Source organism: Fragaria vesca, linkage group LG6 (assembly GCF_000184155.1).
Source record: "Fragaria vesca subsp. vesca linkage group LG6, FraVesHawaii_1.0, whole genome shotgun sequence".
In the NCBI taxonomy this organism is placed as follows: domain Eukaryota; kingdom Viridiplantae; phylum Streptophyta; class Magnoliopsida; order Rosales; family Rosaceae; genus Fragaria; species Fragaria vesca.
Window position 1 is genome coordinate 17,878,583 of NC_020496.1, and position 14,271 is coordinate 17,892,853.

The 14,271-nt window shown below is 36.9% G+C and overlaps 3 protein-coding genes across 3 annotated transcripts; all 3 read left to right on the plus strand.

Annotated features, from left to right (window-relative positions):
* The first annotated feature begins 982 nt into the window (after positions 1–982).
* Positions 983–6,627, plus strand: LOC101301987 (DEAD-box ATP-dependent RNA helicase 56-like). The gene is made up of 12 exons (XM_004303271.1): positions 983–1,258; positions 1,347–1,467; positions 2,116–2,216; positions 2,897–3,069; positions 3,270–3,501; positions 3,594–3,712; positions 4,163–4,219; positions 4,305–4,489; positions 5,779–5,923; positions 6,011–6,094; positions 6,204–6,267; positions 6,421–6,627. Exons 2-12 carry the CDS (start codon positions 1,352–1,354, stop codon positions 6,429–6,431), a joined length of 1,287 nt encoding a protein of 428 aa, XP_004303319.1. The 5' UTR covers positions 983–1,258; positions 1,347–1,351; the 3' UTR covers positions 6,432–6,627.
* A 2,369-nt stretch (positions 6,628–8,996) lies between these two features.
* On the plus strand, positions 8,997–10,095 carry LOC101298816 (inactive rhomboid protein 1-like). Its single transcript, XM_004305464.1, has 4 exons — positions 8,997–9,087; positions 9,159–9,337; positions 9,429–9,685; positions 9,804–10,095. Exons 1-4 carry the CDS (start codon positions 8,997–8,999, stop codon positions 9,880–9,882), a joined length of 606 nt encoding a protein of 201 aa, XP_004305512.1. The 3' UTR covers positions 9,883–10,095.
* Positions 10,096–11,442: 1,347 nt separating this feature from the next.
* On the plus strand, positions 11,443–13,623 carry LOC101299111 (inactive rhomboid protein 2-like). The gene is made up of 5 exons (XM_004305465.1): positions 11,443–11,902; positions 12,472–12,635; positions 12,726–12,901; positions 13,195–13,451; positions 13,566–13,623. The coding sequence occupies exons 1-5, from the start codon at positions 11,604–11,606 to the stop codon at positions 13,621–13,623; spliced, it is 954 nt and encodes a 317-aa protein (XP_004305513.1). The 5' UTR covers positions 11,443–11,603.
* The last annotated feature ends 648 nt before the right edge of the window (positions 13,624–14,271 follow it).

The following is a 14,271-nucleotide window of genomic DNA, read 5'->3' on the forward strand; positions in this document are numbered from 1 at the left end:
ATTTTCTTTTTTTTTTGTACTTTTTATATTTTTTGGAACGTAGAGAAAAAATTCATCGTCACTTTCTCCTTGCTAATAATTAGTTCTTCATCTTAATCATCCTTGAATATCAACGACAATAACAAGATCCTTAAGTGTCAGCGGAAACAACAAAGATTAAACTTATGTATGCTTCCCCTCTTCAATCTTCTTCAAGTTTATAAAGGCCAACCCAAATCAACAAATTCCAAAACCTCTTCTAATATTTCTTGAATATGAAAACAAATAAAAAAAAACTAAGAAAAAATGAGAACTCAAGGGTAGATTGGTCATCTTAATGACTATATATACCAATCTTAGGTCGGGATAGAAACATAAGATATCGTTATGATATTTTCAAACTTGATATACCAAAGTTTATAATAAGTAAAAGTTTGTATACCATTCAGACGAATTTCTCTTTTAAGAATCAAAACATACGGTTGTATATTCTGACCTCTTTTTACGAAAATCATTATATATTGTTCCTTACGTACATTTACTAATACACGGTTGAACAGAGATGAAACTGTCTCTGTTCTGAATCTCCCACAACATCTAATTGAGATCGTGCATGAGGCGGTTATTCTTTTCCATGCACCAAGTATGATGTTGGTTAAGCGGTAGTGTTTTATGTAAAGCTTTACAGTCATACCCATAAAATTATGTTTAGATTTCTTTTATATCTTGGTGTTTTGAATAAAGCTAAAGTTTGATAGCTTTATAATTTTTTTTTCTTGAAGAATGATGGTTTTATATTAGTTTGTACATATCGTGTGTTATGACTAAATGTGATTGTGCTAAATAATGAGTCTAATTTGGTTAATATTATGTTTGGGTTTACGCAACAACTTATTTTCATATTCATCTCTTTAAACGATGAGATACTTAAATCGGTGAGCTTTAAATAACACTATTCTTTTAAACCATAAACTAAACAATACTCTGTAATCCCGTGTGTAACACCGAACATAAGTTAGTATATTGCTACAACTTGGCCCACACGAGGACATGACACCAGGGCAACTGAAGAGGCTAATTTGGTATGTTCAAATATCCCATTCGTGAGCGCCCCTATATCTCCTCTCCCAACTCCCCAACTCTCTTTCTCCCTGAAACCCTAGATCCATTCCCTCCCTTCTTCTCCCCGCAAATTTTATCTTCTTTTTATTTTAATTTCACAGAGGCTTTGACACTTTGGCATCTCAATCTCTCTCTCGCTCTCAGTTCAATCTCAAAGGTACGCAATTTATTTCAACTTGTTTCTTCTGAAACTCGTGGTTCGCAATTATGAGACACTGGAATCTCAAATTGGGATGTGAATACAGGAAGGATGGGTGAAATCAGAGACAACGATGGGTACGAGGAAGAGCTCGTCGACTACGACGAGGAAGAGCAAAACGCCCCCAACTCCGTCTCCGGCAAACCCAATGGCGAATCCGTGAAAAAGTTAGTTTCTTTCAATTAATATCGTCTTTGTCTTTCTTGGTATTTTGATCAAGGTTGCACCTTTTTGTTTTTGTAATATTTGGTAACCCTTTTTGTTTAAACCCAAGAATCCAAAAAACTTTGTTGAGTTAAAGTCATGCTCGATATGATTAGTTTGAACCCGCCGTGAGTGGTGTAGACTTGAGTCGAATGTTGAGTATAATGGGGGTAAACAATGAGATCAGGCTTGAAGTTTAATGGTGATTAATAAAGCCAGTTGCGGACTTTACTGGAATTACTTTGAATCCTAGGAAGACCATTTTTTTTTTCACGTTATTACTGTATTAAGAGTTGATGATTTAGAGTCGGAACTTTAGACCAACAGATGGGGTGGTCAATTTTTGTTAGGGGATTAGGAGAAAGAGTGCATCAGGCAACCGTGCTTTTATGCTCTCCTGTATCTTTGTTCCACCACTGGGCAAATGTTTAAATTAGAAACTTGTTTGTGCCTGTTAAACTGCCTAAATGGATCTCATGTCCTTGTATTTTTGGTGCTGAGTGCATAAACCTTTGTACTTAAATGTTGTAATGACATGTATTTTATTTTATTTTCTTCTCTTATTGAGACCATAAATTTTATTTTCTAATATGTTTTGTGAATTGATATAGGGGCTATGTCGGCATCCATAGTTCGGGATTCAGAGACTTCCTGTTGAAACCAGAGCTGCTTCGAGCGATTGTGGATTCTGGATTCGAACATCCATCTGAAGGCAAAGCTTTAATCACCCTTTCACTATATTTTCGTTGTTAATCTTTAAATAGATGTCAAGAAGCCTGTTGATTTATTTTTCTGGTCTGAAAGAACATGCTACATTCATCGTGTTTTATGCATCCTCCGTAGTAATTCTGTGCAAGGCAAGATCAGCTTCCTCTTTGAATTCTGCATTGATGCTGAGGCATGCTTCAGTTTGTGAATTTAGCTAGCACCTCAGTCTGATATTGTCATCATGTTAATTTTTTGATAGTGTTACAATAACTTCTAGCATCTACATGTTTCATCACTAGGAAAATGTGGAATGCATTATATGATTCCGTTAATAGTTTTGTTCATTGTACCACATGATTGTGTAATACTTAACATATGAATTTTGTGTTCTCATCTACCAATTGAAGTCTAGTTGGGCATTGGTTTTGATGGTGACAATTGGGCTGGACTTATGAGAATCCCAAGATTGTTATTGTGATTTCAGTTGTTTTAGAATATATTATTTCTATCTTGTTTGCTTGCTTCTGAATCTGCTGTTTTACATATCTCCAGGTAATCACTAATTCAATATTCATCATTTGGGCAAGAAAATTGGTTTGGTAAACCTTTCCATAAAAAGGATCTGGAAGCCATTTATACTTAATGCGGTTTCATCCGGTACGATTTTCTTTGCTTCTTCATCAGTTCAACACGAGTGCATCCCTCAAGCTATTTTAGGAATGGATGTTCTTTGCCAAGCGAAATCTGGGATGGGAAAAACTGCAGTCTTTGTTCTGTCAACTCTTCAGCAAATAGAACCGGTTGCTGGTCAAGTTGCTGCTCTCATTCTTTGCCACACAAGAGAATTGGCTTACCAGGTACGCCTTGTGACTTCATGATCATTGTAGAATACTCCACTTCAATCTATTAATATGATGATGTGCGTTATGCATGCATTGTGTGTTTGGGTGGATCCGTGGATGTGTCATATACATTAGATTTTTGGTTGGGAGTATCCTGCTTGTGTGATCTTATTCTCAGTGTCATATTCTAAGCAGAACTATTGTTCTTGTTACAGATTTGTCATGAATTTGAGAGGTTTAGTACTTACTTGCCGGAGCTAAAAGTTGCCGTCTTCTATGGAGGTGTAAGTATTAAGGTTCACAGAGATTTGCTGAAAAATGAATGCCCTCATATTGTTGTGGGAACACCTGGGAGAGTGTTGGCTCTGGCGAGAGATAAAGAGCTTGGACTGAAGAATGTGAGGCATTTTATTCTTGATGAATGCGACAAGATGCTTGAATCACTTGGTAAGTTTTTATGTTTAATTCCACTAATGGGGATTTCAAATTTTCTTTGGGTGTTATGTTTATATATTTATTGTGTGTTCTATCTTATACAGATATGAGGAGAGATGTGCAGATGATCTTCAAGTTGACTCCTCATGACAAGCAAGTGATGATGTTTTCTGCAACACTAAGCAAGGAGATCCGCCCTGTCTGCAAGAAATTTATGCAAGATGTAAGATTTGATCAAAACTTGACATGCATTTGGGAACCATCACCATTTTTGGAATACCTTTTCCTTTGGTTGTGAATCGGATCCAGACATTGTCATACTTACTACTGATAAATAATTAATAAATTACCCAGGAAGCATGTTGATGAAGTAAATCAGTTTCTTAAATGTGTGAAGGGGATATCCAGTGAACATGATGAAATAAATCAGTTCCTAAAATGTGTGAAGGGAAATTGTTTGGGCGGATTTCGAGACCTTCATACGAGTCTCTTTAAGCTTTTTGAGGCAGCACTTAAGTATATAATTATATAATAATATAATTACTATGTATATTGCATGGGATACTTTGTAAATCTGAGATTACCGGCAACGGTTTGTTTGTTAAATTTTCGATGTTACCGGCATCTGGGATTCTAATTCATTTTGTGGTTACGTTTGTTTTTTTTTTTTCAGCCGATGGAGATTTATGTTGATGATGAAGCGAAGTTGACGCTTCATGGTCTCGTGCAGGTACACTCGACTTGTGATTGATGAGCCTTTTGTTTTTTTTCGTGACTTGTTTTTTGATTGCTTAACCCTCTCTCTCTCTCTACAGCATTACATCAAATTGAGCGAATCTGAGAAGAACCGCAAGCTGACCGACCTTCTAGATGCATTGGATTTCAATCAAGTTGTTATTTTTGTAAAAAGTGTGAGCAGAGCAGCTGAGTTGAACAAGTTACTTGCTGACTGTAATTTCCCCTCTATCTGCATTCATTCTGGAATGCCACAGGAAGAAAGGTATACATTCTATTGTTTTTGGGTGATATTCAAGTGAGTAAAGTATTGATCTATTTGTTACTATGTATCTTAACTGTTGATTCATTGTGTGGTGGTTTTGATGTATTGCTCATTCGGAGATTCTATGATAAAATATTACGAGCAGTTGTCATCAATTATCTGTTACTATAGATAGTTTGTCTTTAAATTTAAGCCAAGTGAACTCTTGTTGGCCTTAATTGTGATGATCAGATTTTCACTGATTGTATGCCAGGAGTGTAATTTTATTCTTTCCGCTTAATGGCTTTGATTTATCCTCTGTTAATGTTTTTTGCGGTGATTGAGGGTTCAAATTTTTCATTTTGGAACACTAAATCTTTAGCCTCAATATTGAAGGTTGTTTATTGACTGCAATCACCAATAGTATTTCTGTCAATCAACTATTTCTAATTTAAAAATCAGCAACTAATTAGACCACTAGCTGTTTTTCTTTCAGTGACAGTGTCACCAGCCTCTTAGTATCAATGTCTTGTCCCAAAAATTTTCAAGGTGATGTGTGGCTTTTGAGGACTTTGTCTAGAACTGAAAAGTAAATAATATGTTTTGTCTTTTTCCCAGCTTTCTGTTCTTTCATGTGATTTGTGATGTTTGGAACATGATATGATGGGCTGTTTGGAATTTAAAGTGAAAAAGGAAGGGTTATTGTTTTCTTCTTTTTGCTCAGAAAAATAGGAGCTAATGTGGGCTATGAATGTACTCTTTCTAAGGGAAAACCATGAGGGTATATTGAATTCTTGGTTCGGCTATTTTCCCTTCCCATTAATCCCACGGATAATGATTATATGGCATGGATATGTGAATTGCTATCATATCCGGTTTTTTGTTGGAATTAAATTATTTTATCATACTCTTTCTAGCAATCTAACTCCTGCTAAAATCATTAAGAACCTGGTTCCTACCTCGTTGCTGAGCTGCGGGTGAAATTGTAGAGTCCTCAATATGGATTTGTTAATTTTGACCTGCCAAATTGCTTTATAAATCATTTCTTTTCCATACTTGGGAAACCAAATTCTTCATTTGGAGTTTTTATTTTCTTTTGTTTGTATTGTTACTGCATTAGAGGATTTCTTATTTTCCTATTTTACCTTCTGTTGGCACTCTAATTATTGTCTTCATCAATTTTCTAATTTGCCATATATCCTGTTCAGTGTTTTGCCTTACTCGCTTATGGTGTTGTTTCTACATTTACATGTTAGAAATCAGGAATGGCATATATCCTCATCTGATTTTGAATAATTTTCCATTTGTAGGTTGAAAAGGTACAAGAATTTCAAGGAGGGCCTTTCAAGGATACTTGTGGCAACAGACTTAGTAGGAAGAGGAATTGACATTGAACGTGTTAACATTGTTATCAACTATGACATGCCAGATTCTGCTGATACCTACCTACACAGGGTATTTGTTTTATTCTTTTGTATTCACCACTTTTACTCAATTCTCAGTATGTCATCTTCACTCATGTTTTTCCTTTTTCCGTCACAGGTTGGTAGAGCCGGAAGGTTTGGTACTAAAGGGTTGGCAATAACATTTGTCTCATCCTCAGCTGACTCTGATGTACTTAATCAGGTAATTTATAATTGAATGTATTTTAGCATAGGCATAGGATTTATGTGCTTCTTTGATTACCAAATTGTCCTTTTTTCTAATCCGAAGTTCTACCATATGATTGTTTCAGGTCCAGTCAAGGTTTGAAGTGGACATAAAGGAGCTCCCAGAGCAAATTGATACTTCTACATACAGTAAGATACCCTTTCCATCATCGCATTTTATTCTTGGTTCAAATAAAGTTTTATCTTCTTTCATTTTGGTATTCATTTTGCATGTGCTCAGGGGTGTGGGATTGCATTGTATCAGATATTCACAGGTTTTCTTTTTGGTATATGTTTCTGCAGTGCAAGTATGATCTACTTTTGAAGGATGGTGGACTCTGGATCTTGTGGCTGCTGCTAGTTTTGGTTAATAGCAGTAAAGGAATGTAGAATATCATTTTCCTTCCATCTGCTCTAGAGTATTAGCATGAGAATTTGTATGCTTATGATATTAATAACTCCAAATATTTTTGCTTTAAAAGTGATTATTGTCTTGTTATCCCTTACATCAGATAAGGTTCTAAATATTATTTTAGCAGCTTTGTTATTATTTACGTTTCTGTGCATGTCAAGCGGAATGTTATCTCACTTATTTGTACTTTTCTGCGCTAGTTTCTTTCGGAGTGCAAAACCGAGATCTGGAGCACTAGTCTTACCATTTGATTATAGTATGAATTCTGGAAGAACTGTGGAACTTTACTGATTTATCTACAGAATCTCTGTTTTGAAAACTTTAGGCATTTTGACTATACATTATTGTCCGAAATGCTTAAATTTTGTTCAGTTATGAACTTATGATGTTTGTGGTGGTCTGGTGGATGTGGAAATTATAATGGAGCTCCTTTTCGGCATTGGCTGCCTGAGAGCCTCTTTCTTGTACTTTGTTTAGTCGTTTCGTATCAAGAAAAAACAAAATAAATCGAGCTAAAAAGTCGATCTCATTCTGAACCTGGATTGTTTGTAACTAAGTTGTTTGTAACTAAGTGCTAAATTATACGATGCCAACATCAACGCACCAAAGTTGAAGAAATTAGAACCAATAGCTGGTACTAGATAAACGCCTACGGAATCGCAGGTCCCATAATAGTTTCCCCCCGAGTCTGTTTACATTATCACCCTATATCAAATACCACCCCCTCATGTTTATTTAGGATCATAGTCTAAATAAACATGTCACATACTTCTTTATTATGGCTTTCTTCTTTTGACAATCTTGACATGTTTCTAGCCTTCTCGGTAATTAATTGGATTAGTACCACTACATGAAATGAAACTTGAAAATATATCTAAAACAAACTTATTTTCGTTTACTAGTTCACCTAGAGTTGAGCATACATCTTTTAGTTGAATATAATGTCGTGTATTCTCAGATATGAAGATGCTACGTTCATATTTGAGGTTACTGAGGCATGCACTATATATATAATTATAAGTGAAGTTCTACTCTGTTAAAATGAAATTTGATAATGCCATTCAAACAACTGTACTACAGATCACATAATGTGTTTCCCAAGTAATTACCACATAAACATACCAATCTAGGAAGAATGAAATCGGCCGGTAAGAGGCCAAATAGCTAGGTAATATCCACGTACAGAACTATTTAGCGGGAAATGTACATACCTAATTCAACTGTCAACCCAACAAACAAGACTCGTTCCTTGCCACCCGAAATCTATATCTCCCCCTTCTCTCCATCCCCTACGACTTGGTGCACATTTTGCAGCTGCCACCATCGCCGAAACAGCTTTGGTGCAGTGTGTACCTATTCCTCCTTTGCGGCCGGCCGGTACCGATTGACATCCAAAGATATGTATTATCCACCAGCTCCGCCTCCAATGTATTATGCACCACCACCCCCGCCGCCCGCGCAGTTTTACGCCCCACCGCCCTTGCCACCACCCCAAAGGCGACACTCTCCGTGGCTTGTGCCTCTCATATGCTTGGTTAATCTCGGCATGTTTGTGTACGAAATGTATAAGAACAATTGCCCCTCTAGAAACTCAAAGGATACGTGTATGTTAGGTCATGTTTTTGGCAGGTTCTCATTCGAACCCTTCGATCAAGTTCATTGGATTGGTCCTACCGCAGATACGTAAGGATTTTTCATCTCTCTCATCTCGCTCAATATTTCTATCTATTTTGTGTTCCTTTCTGTTTATTCTATTCTTTCTATTTTGCCTTTCTTTTTTCCTTTGCCTATTAGGATTTCAGTATATTTTCACCCAGATGATATATAATCGAGATGCTTTTGAATAGATAGAAGAGATTGAGAATTGATGAGCTAGTATGAAAATTCAATTACATTATTTAAAATCAATAGGTGAGATTAAGACCATCAAATTATTTTAACTAAATCGTTTAATGTTAGATTTAATCATAAGTGACCATGAAATTTATGGAGAACATCGATCTCTTATAAAATAGATTACTGATATCATCGATGTAATAAACAGCCTAAGCGTTGCAGTTAGGTATATATGATGATGGAAGGGAAATTACAGGCTTAGAGAACTAGGAAATCAACAAGAATTGATCCAATTACCTGATCCACAACCGAACCCCAAACATGAAGATGCATCAATTTGTCTAGCTATGCAATATTGAGTTTCTTAAATATAAAAGAGAAAAAAGAATACAGTTTATGTTCAATTTTGTTAGAAGTTGCTTCTTAGAGTTCGTGGCATTGCTTATGTTTTAGGATGATGGTAAAGGTAGTAGTGGTTGTAGTTGGTCGAATTTTAGAAGTTGGAAAATAATGCTAGGTTTGCATTCGGAACCTTGATATATATAATGCTATTTTTTGCAGTATTAGGAGCTTAGGAGGGCTCGATCGGAACCTGGTGGTGCATGGTCAAGCATGGCGCCTTTTCACTAGCATGTGGCTTCATGGTGGAGTCATTCATTTGCTTTTCAACACTATCAGCCTTGATTTCGTTGGACTCCGACTCGAGCGCGACTTCGGATATCGTAAGAGCAAGAGAGTAATAGTTCAATTGTGCTAAATGATTCATGCACTTACTGTTTCGTTTTGGCTGCAGATAGATTCGGGCTTGTGTATATGCTTTCTGGGGTGGGAGGAAGTGTAGCGTCTTGCCTTCGTATTGTTCAAGAAAACCTGCAATCGACTGTGTCTGCTGGCGCATCCGGGGCAATTTTTGGACTGTGTGGAGCCTCCCTTTCGGAGTTGATCACAAACTGGACACTCTATGATGATAAGGTAAACAGAAGTACATCTCCTAGCTGAGATTTGATCGAGGTTCTATATATATACTTCCCACAGCTAACATTTGACTTGTCATCATATTCAGTTCGCGGCCATCATGTTACTCCTTCTCAATGTTGGCGTGAACATCGGCCTTGGATTTCTACTGAAAATGGACAATTCAGCTCATATAGGAGGTTTCGTAGCTGGGTTCTTCCTCGGTTTTGTTTTCTTCATCAAGCCTCAGTTTGGATACATAAGCAGCAAGTTTATTCCATCATACCATGAGGTCCAACCTACACGAAGGCACAACTTCTGTCAATATTTCCTAGCGGTTCTAGGTCTTGTAGGCTCAATTGCTATGTAAGTTGCTAGTTTGGTTTTCTGTTTTTTGCCATTTATTCAAGATTACACAGTTTAGCCTAAAGAGGTTTAGCTCAACTGTTTGACCAATTTGTTTCTTTCTTGTTTTAATTTGCAGATTCGCAGCTGGCTTCGGTCTGCTATTTAACATTAAGGAAATTAAGGAGAAGTTGCCGGATTCCGTCAAAAGTCATTGAGCAAATTTGCACAAAATTAACATTCTTGAAGGCTCAACTGCATATCCTGTTCTGACCACAAAGTTACAAAATACTTGCTTTTAACCAAAACGTATTTATGGAACACTTGTATATTTTTGGGTATGGATATATATCTTGAGAATGAGCAGATGTAATACATATGACAGAGATGATTTGGGGAGTGAAGATTGAAGAAAGATGAGCAGTTTGTGGAATTTTCTCATATTTTTGGGTATGGATATATATCTTGAGAATGAGCAGATGTAATACATATGACAGAGAGATGATTTGGGGAGTAAAGATTAAAGAAAGAAGAGCACTTTGTGGATGGCTGCTAGAATTTTTATTTAATGAAAACGTAATTTTTGGCTAGCTGTTTCTTGCGGTTTCAGAATTTTCTCATATTTTCTCGTCTCGATTAAGCAGGGCTTGTATTAACAGAGCCAATATGATGATCTCTGAAATTTCGTTATAAAAATTAAGTAGAAACAATGGAAAATGTTAGTCTAAAAATGTTGTCATCATTATCGATGTCAAACGTGTCTAGGGCGTTGGCCGAAGTGCGATCATGGCATCGCCTAAAAAATCATAATTGAATGTCCTAAGTCTTTTCAATATGCTCACCATAGAACCTCCTGTAACTGTAATCCCTGCGCAGTTTGTTCAACTGATGATCTACTACCAGAAAAGCTTCTGTAAGCTTCTGCAAGTCATTCTTATATTTTACTAAAAGAACTGGTGAAGATGAAAGAGGGCTAGCTATTGCTTGGCCTTTACTACTCATCCAACTCCTAAGAACTCCATGCACGGCACGCGATTTCAGTTTTGTTAATCCGCCATAACAACAAAGCTTTAGCTAGTGCAATCGAGGACTGATGCTGCTATCACAATGCCATGATCTATTGACCTCTATATTAACCTTACGGTGTATGGAACTGTAAAACAACAGGTCCCAACACATCTCTGCGTTACACCTACTGTGATACCATGTCTACAACAGCACAAAGTAAACTAGATCGACAGTAGAGAAAACCTGATTCTGGTGAACAAACCAGAACCAGAAATTATAACTATTCTAAGATGAACAAATCGATCAGCAGTTAATCATAGCTCGAGCAAAGTGTTGTTTGGGAATCGATCTGAAAGTTGTTGCAGAAGCGACTGATGCGCAGAGTTTCGTAACTGAAACTGATAACAAAATACAAAATACAAACCACTCCATGTAACAAGAATCTATAATTAGAAAATTGTTTACACGTTGTAATATTAACTATAGTCGTTTAATTATAGTCATGTCTTCCACTACAAACTGCATCTGCAATTTGTTGGGAGATCCCACATTCAAATGTTTCATAAAATCTGTCAAGAATTGATAAGCTAAGATTCTATTTTGAGCAATTGAAGTACGGCCTTGCCCACTGTAAATGAAACAAATCCAAACATATATGTAACTAATAAACTGAAATCTAATAATTATCTTTTGTAAAAGTAATTATAATAATTTTGTTCCATGCATGTCTGTAATTTATTTTCAAGGATTATCAGGTAATATCCGCACATCTAAAATCAGGAAAAGTTACCTAATCTAACCGCCCCAACCCAGAAAAAAATCGTTCCTTGCCCACCAAGAACACCTCTCCCTCCCTCCTTACAACCTGGTGCACATTAGCATCTTCTGGGTGCAGTGTGTACCTCCAGCTTCCACATTCCCCGTGGCCGAGATGGGGAAGGGACCGCCATCCACCGACGTCGAAAAGGGGCCACCAGAAAGGGGACTTGAGAAGAGGCATCAGAGAAGCCGGCCACCTCCGCCACAAATATGCCCCCCACCAGAAAAGCCATGGTTTTCGTGGCTCGTACCAGTCATGTTTCTGATCAATGTCATCATGTTCATCGTCACCATGTATTATAACAATTGCCCTTCTCAAGAGGAACATCCAAAATGCGTTTTGCCTTTCTTGGGGAGGTTCTCTTTCCAACCCATCAAAGAAAACTACCTCCTTGGTCCTTCTATGAACACGTAAGAACTCCTCAATTCTGGTTCTTTTCTTCTACTGTAACGAAATTATATGTCATTTGGGATTTCAGAAGTTGTTCAATCAGTACCTTTGAGGATATAATCAAAGGCCATTTTCCCCTTCAACTTTCTAGGTCACATTGGAAGTATACACACAATGACCAGCTCTAATCGAACCCATTAAATTTGTGAATTAGTCAACTAAAAAGGGATGAACTTGAAAGACTAACAAACGGAGGTTGTTGTAAGTGGAAGGGAAATTGGCACCAACCAGAGGCTGATGCTCAACCATCTTCTTTGACATTCATTCAAACATTCTGATATTCTCTTGGTACATAGATACACTTTTAGGTATGCAATCCTGTAGATTTCTACAGATTACATTGCCCATGAACCATTATACACCCCCACAATGCAGCTGATATCAGCTTTCAACCACGAGTCACACAGGCAATGGGTCGATGTCTTCTACTGAGCTGCAAAATTCATTTCCTTCCATTAGCTTCAAACTTTTGCACCATCAGTGTCACACTGAAAACATCATAACTTAATCCAACTGCTACTCTTTGCAGTCTGACAAAGCTAGGTGCCCTTTTCCGGAACTTAGTGGTGGAAGAAGGACAAGGATGGCGTCTCGTAACTTGCATGTGGCTTCATGTTGGACTTGTTCATCTGCTTGTTAACATGATAAGCCTTCTATTCGTAGGAATCCGGCTTGAGCAGGAATTCGGTTTCAGTAAGAGCTTAGATTTATAAAAAGTCTGTCGACTCAGTTTCAACATGACCAATGCACACTAACTGTTCTCAACTGTTTGCATTTTGGCAGTCAGAATAGGACTCCTCTACTTACTTGCTGGATTAGGTGGAAGCTTAGCATCTGCAATTCATCAAAGACAAATTAAAGAGCTACAAGTATCAGTTGGCGCATCTGGGGCACTTTTTGGATTGTTGGGAGCCATGCTTTCTGAGCTTTTTACAAACTGGACAATCTATACAAGAAAGGTATCCTTTGTTTTTCCTCTTTCCCTTGATTTCAGTGACTCTCAACAGCAAATCCAAAGAACCTCCATTTAGAACTGATCCACTGCTACCATTTTATGTTATGTTGTGCTCAAGTCCAAAATTATGTCATTTTACTAAACCCTAACCCAAAGTACTTGAACCTAAACCACAAAGCAACTTAGTATCCACACAACCACCGTATCGAAATAAAATATATGTGACTGATCAACATTAGCTGTAATCTTAGAACATATCCATCATAGACGTGACTCAGATCTAACTTTCCTATTCAGTGCATAGCGCTCCTCATACTCGTCGTCGTCATTTCCCTGAATTTGGCGCTAGGTTTTATACCTAGAGTGGACAGTTCAGCTCATATAGGAGGATTCCTCGCCGGCTTTTTCGTCGGCTTTGTTATTCTAGTTCGGCCTCAATTTGGATATGTAAACCGCAAGTACATTCCTACTTCCTATAAGGGCCAACTTAAATCTAGGCACAAGTGGTATCAATATGTACTAGGAATCACTGCTGCTATAATCTTAGTTCTCGGGTAAGTATTTACTTTCTTTATTTCTATTTTACAATTTATAGAAGAATACAAACCGAAAAGTAACTACCCTCAATTCCTCTGACAGATCTTTTTTCTTTTCTTTTACTTCTGCAGATATACATATGCTTTTGGCAAGCTATATGATGTTCCCCTGATGAAAAATCTGCCCTGATTTCAAGCAATTGAGACATTCTTGAGAGTTCAACTGCTAATTCCTCAAGAATTGCAGGTATAGCACCAGAAACTATAACCACACCCCAAAAGAAAAAGAAAAAAAAACACTAACTCTACTTCCTTATATCAGGAATGTCAAACAAATGCATGAAACACAGACACATGCACACACATATTGAAGTGAATTTATTACTGATTAATGGAATGTATATATTCAGATGTGAGTGTATGTGTATGGTCTACAAATTTGAATTTTCTTTGGCATGATATATATAATGGAGTTCATACGGAAATAACAATACTTGAAAAATCACTTGCACAGAATTTTATACGACTCGAATGTTATTTCAATATCTTATTCTTTTGTTTTTGGAGAGATATTTCAATATCTTATTCAAGTTATGCAATTAGAAATCGTTATCATTGGTGTATGACTTATTATATATGCAATTAATATCATGCATGTGTGTGTTATCATACATTATACCACACGCATGTACATTTATATACTCTCAATTACTAATGAAGAACGGTTCATTCTTTCTCATCTTTACCAACTCCTACAACATTATTGTATCTTTGCGGAGACGATGGCTTACACCCGTTGAATGACACTTCGGAAATGAAATTAGTAGATCATGGAACT